This window comes from Penaeus japonicus, unplaced genomic scaffold (assembly GCF_977035675.1).
Source record: "Penaeus japonicus unplaced genomic scaffold, GWHDUDI00000001_assembly GWHDUDI00000030, whole genome shotgun sequence".
Classification (NCBI taxonomy): Eukaryota; Metazoa; Arthropoda; class Malacostraca; order Decapoda; family Penaeidae; genus Penaeus; species Penaeus japonicus.
Window position 1 is genome coordinate 36,403,789 of NW_028234432.1, and position 5,000 is coordinate 36,408,788.

Here is a 5,000-nt window from a genome sequence, read left to right on the forward strand (position 1 = left end):
AAGATAATGATTGTGATGATTTGATAGTGGCGAAGATAATGATTCTGATGATTTGATAGTGGTGAAGATAATGATTATATTGTTTTGATAATGGTGAAAATAATTATTCTATTTTGATAGTGGTGAAGATAATGATTCTGATATTTGACGGCGTTTTAGTCTAGTAAAAACATGCATATCCACATTTTTTTTTTCTTTCATGATTGATTATAATCATATAGGTATTTAAAAAAGTATATGTATATATTGCACAGAAGAAATAGTACGCGATTATATACAAGTTTTATTAAATCACTTTCGAAATATCTAGCAAAAAAGAAACAGACGTTACAATTTGGTATGTTGCATGCATGATTTGAATGAATTAATGAAAACAGAAAAGTAGTTTATAATTAAATACTGATGATTGCGTGTTCTATGGTAATAAACTTTTTTTAAACATGATCCTACACAATATAAACCTCCTAAACAGACTGCAACGATCTTAATAAAAAGAACACTCTCAACAACTCACAATCTTCCTTAATACACTCTTGCATTCACACTAAAGTATTCTAAACCACTTCTAACACCTGGCAGTCCTTCTAAACACACTCTTACATTCACACTCAAGTATTCTAAACCACTGTTCAAAACACCTCACAGTCTTCCTTAATACACTCTTATAGTCACATTGAAATACTCAATAGCACTCTTCGAGACCTCTCTTAATCACCCTTAGTGCACTCTTACTGTCACACTGAAATACCCCCAAAACCACCACCCTAGACACCTTATAATCCTCCATTTATGATTCCTCTTTTATAATCCTCCTTTCATAATCCTACTTGCACTATTACGATCACGACAAAAGCAAACCCACACCTCACCTGTAGAGAAGACTGTAATCCTTATGCATGACCTGTTTCTCATCCTCCTCCTCGGTCTTCCCCTCTAGGTGGTCCTCGAAGGTTTCCACCGACGGCGTGTTCAAGGAGAAGGAGGTTTCATCAAGTGTCACTCGAGGTCCCTTGGCAGCTGATACAGCCTTTACGAGATGGGAGAGCTTAGCGTGTAGTTTTCCTACTTGTTTCCACTGTAATGAAAATGAGGTTGAAATACAGCTTATGTACTATGATAGATATAAAAGAAATCCATTGAGCAAGAATGTTTAGCTCAAAGGTTTACTTAATTATTATATCTGATTTTATCTTCTTATCAAAACGGCAGCATCTTCTTTAACTGCGTCAGTTTCTGAATTCCATAATAAATTGCGTAACTTATCACTGGATTCTAAGTTCTAACGTTTAATTACAATGTAATTTATAAACAGAAGAGATAGTTAATTTCCTCTGATTTACCTCTAATGGCACATCTTCCTTTAAGGAAATTTTTGTTCTTAATAAATCTGCAATATCTTCGGAAAGGTTCTCTGACCGTTGCTGGTTGTCCTTTCGCATTTCCTGCACCTGCAATCCATTTCATACTGTAGCCTAATGAATCATAAAAGTTCTTTGTACTTTACTCATTCTAAGTTTATATTTGATGAACAAATCTTAAAACAGAACATTATTCAACAAAAATATCAGTAATCTCTCAACGAAAACGAGTGTGTAAAGCAAAAGTAACTGTACGTCGGTAAATATATGTAAAGAATATGAACACTTACACAGGACAAAACGTCTTCAGTATAGCGAGTAATTATCCAAAGTAAAATGAGTAGCAGATATTTAACGAACGAATACAAGGACTCATACAGATCAAAATGAGTAAGCAGGCCACCGTTTATGAGTACTTACACAGGTTATTAATGTAAGTACGTAGTGAACTATAAATTCCACCTGCGAATACCTGAGAGATTAGTCGACGTCCGTCTTCATTCGCCTGCTCTATGCGCTCTGTCACCGCGTCCTTGATATTTTCCTCAAGTTTATCGAAGCGGATCTGTCATAAAGAAGCATTTGGAATATATGAAGATAAAGATTAACTGAAGCTAGAGCAAGTCTTAACTGACGCAAGTACATCATACATAAATTCTATGAGTTCTGGGACTATTGAAAACAGCCTGCGTGAACAATAAGTATCATCGTATCAAAACAACTTTAAATATCATGAAAAAAAATTATTCAAATATTAAATGACTCGAATCATTTACATAAATGATTCCTTTAATAGAGTTCTGACATGGCCCTCTGTTATTTATGTAGTTCAAATTCCTCTACTTATTGAGGAGAAAAAAAAAACTCTTTTCAGATTCTAATCAACGGAAATCAAAGCGCAATTCCCTGTCCTCGAACTCCCTTCTGGATAAGTGCTTCCAAGACAGTTGTCCAGAAGCTAAGGCTGGCTTCACTTTACCTCGTCTTCTTCGGCGCGATAGAAGAGGGTGTCACGCGCTGCCACCAAACGCTCTTGGAGTTCAACCACAGCATCTCGCACACTCACAGCATGGTTGCCACCACAAATATCGCACCACGTCCGCCCACAGTGTCCGCACTCACTAACGCCCACTGCCGTCTGACATTTGAAACACACGGGCGTATCACCGCACTGCCGCCGCCGTCGTATCAGTTGCGCCCCCTTCGCTAGCACCCTGTTTGTAGGTAACCCCACGACGCCCTCGTGCGGAACTTGCGCTGCTGCTCTGCATGACGGGCACGTGAACATCATCCTGGAGGGAACGTCAGATGTGGTTACGAGTGTGTCATCATGGGCGGATGTGCAGTGGACAGCTGGAAATAACTGAGGTAAACATGGTAGATAACAATTATCTAATTTCTAAAACTGCAAGGATGATTATTAGAGAGAGAGAGAGAGAAAGAAAGAGAGAGAGAGAGAGAGAGAGAGAGAGAGAGAGAGAGAGAGAGAGAGAGAGAGAGAGAGAGAGAGAGAGAGAGAGAGAGAGAGAGAGAGAGAGAAAGAGAGAGAGAGAGGAGAGAGAATAGAGAGAAGAGAGAGAGAAGAGAGCTGAGAGAGAGAGAGAGAGAGAAGAGAGAGAGAGAAGAGAGAGAAGAGAGCTGAGAGAGAGAGAGAGAGAGAGAGAGAGAGAGAAGAGAGGAGAGAGAGGAGAGAGAGAGAGAGAGAGAGAGAGAGAGGACGAGAGAGGACGAGAGAGAGAGACGAGAGAGAGAGAGAGAGAGAGAGAGAGAGAGAGAGAGAGAGAGAGAGAGAGAGAGAGTGAGAGAGAGAGAGAGAGAGAGAGAGAGACGAAATGTACACATAGCTTTGATCCCTCTTGGATGTGTACCAGTAGTTCCATCCGTGATCAGTAACGGATGCTGAGGGACCCTTGACTTCTTCGTATCATCACGAATGCAATCGAACTACAAAGAATCGACCGTGTCCACGCACCTACACGAATTGACATAGTTCTGCAGACAGACGAGGCAGAAGGAGTGTCCGCAGGGGAGGGAGCGCGGCCGGTGGAGGAGGTCCAGGCAGATGGCGCAGGTGAGTTCGTCCTCGTCGAGGCTCTCGCTATCGGGGGATGAGGACACCGAGGAAGTGTCCGACGTCGAAGCTCCTCTGAGTCCGTTGGCCGAGGACGGTCGCGGCTGGTGCATGGACGAGGACCTCTTGGCGGCGGAACGAGGGAGCTTCCTCTGCAGCGACGAGGACTCCATGGAGGACACTCCTGACGATGTAGATCCCGGGGAGCCTCCGGGGCTATCCCGAGGGCGGCTCTGAGAGTCGGACGACGCATCCCTGGTGGCCTTGAGGAGGACGTCCGAGCAGGTGAGGGGGGGCAGGTCCGTGTTGACTGACGTGTAGCCTGTAACGATGACGTTGCTGCTGCTGCCCGGTGGCTCCCTCTGCAGGCTGCTGGCGGAGGACGACGACCGCTTGGGAATCCGGCGGCGCTCGTTGGGCGGCTCCCGGGTCGCCGTCGCGCCGGGCATCTTCACCTGCAGGGAGAGAGGGAGAGAGAGAGAGGCTTCAGGAGATGGGCTTTAGGCGCGTCCTTTGGCCTGTCCTTCAGAGGATTCCAAGCAAAGGAAGCTGGTGGTGATGTGTCGGAATGCTAAGGGAGTTGTTTACGAATGCGTAGACATACAATTGAGTTCGTAATGCACACGTTTTTACACATATGTAAGTATTACACACACACACACACGCACACACACATATATACATATATATATATATATATATATATATATATATATATATATATATATATATATATATATATATATATATATATATAGCGAAACACGTGTGTGTGTGTGTGTGTGTGTGGTGTGTTGTGTGTGGTGTGTGTGTGTGTGTGTGTGTGTGTGTGTGTGTGTGTGTGTGTGTGTGTGTGTGTGTGTGTGTGTGTGTGTGTGTGTGTGTGTGTACATATACATGCGTTTGAGTATATGTATGCATGTGTGTGTGTACATATATATGTATATACACGTGTGTACAACCCTTAGATCAATAGTCTGCTCGATCCTGTTGGGGACAGGCACCGAGCATCGCGCATAAGGATGGGTATTTCCCGCACAGTCAAACAAGTCAAAAACTTGTTAGCATTGCTTGATTATCCTCAGTTTCTCTTGTCATGTCAATGTGTCTTATGAGTTGGATTAATTAAAGTATTATCTTCCTTTAACTATCGATATTCCGTTACAAGTCTTAACTATTTTTTGTGAGAAACCATGACCGCAAATTATTAAGAAGCTGTAATTACAAAGTTTTGTAAATACGTTACACTCAAATTTTAGCTTCGTTCGCCACATCATTGAAAGTTTTTAACGCTTGTATCATCATAACATAACCAACTCGCCATTTTAATTTTGACGTGTATTATGGTTACATTACAGTTACTTCAAAGACACACACACACACACACACACACACACACACACACACACACACACACACACACACACACACACACACACACACACACACACACACACACACACACACACACACACACACACACACACACACACATACGATAACCGACCGAGCCCCAGTATTACCAGCTAACGCGTCTTACCAGTTACAGTGTCTGTTCATTTTTTTTCCAA

The 5,000-nt window shown here is 42.5% G+C and overlaps 1 protein-coding gene across 1 annotated transcript in view; it reads right to left on the reverse strand.

Moving 5' to 3' along the window:
• Positions 1-5,000, reverse strand: part of LOC122242749 (uncharacterized) — a 38,065-nt gene that overhangs the window by 6,251 nt on the left and 26,814 nt on the right. The window contains exons 2-7 of the mRNA XM_086554794.1: positions 3,331-3,884; positions 2,338-2,650; positions 1,831-1,923; positions 1,341-1,448; positions 870-1,075; positions 544-625 (exon numbers count right to left, since the gene is read on the reverse strand). Of these exons, the coding sequence (XP_086410920.1) occupies positions 544-625; positions 870-1,075; positions 1,341-1,448; positions 1,831-1,923; positions 2,338-2,650; positions 3,331-3,884 (1,356 nt within the window). The remainder of the gene's footprint in view (positions 1-543; positions 626-869; positions 1,076-1,340; positions 1,449-1,830; positions 1,924-2,337; positions 2,651-3,330; positions 3,885-5,000) is intronic.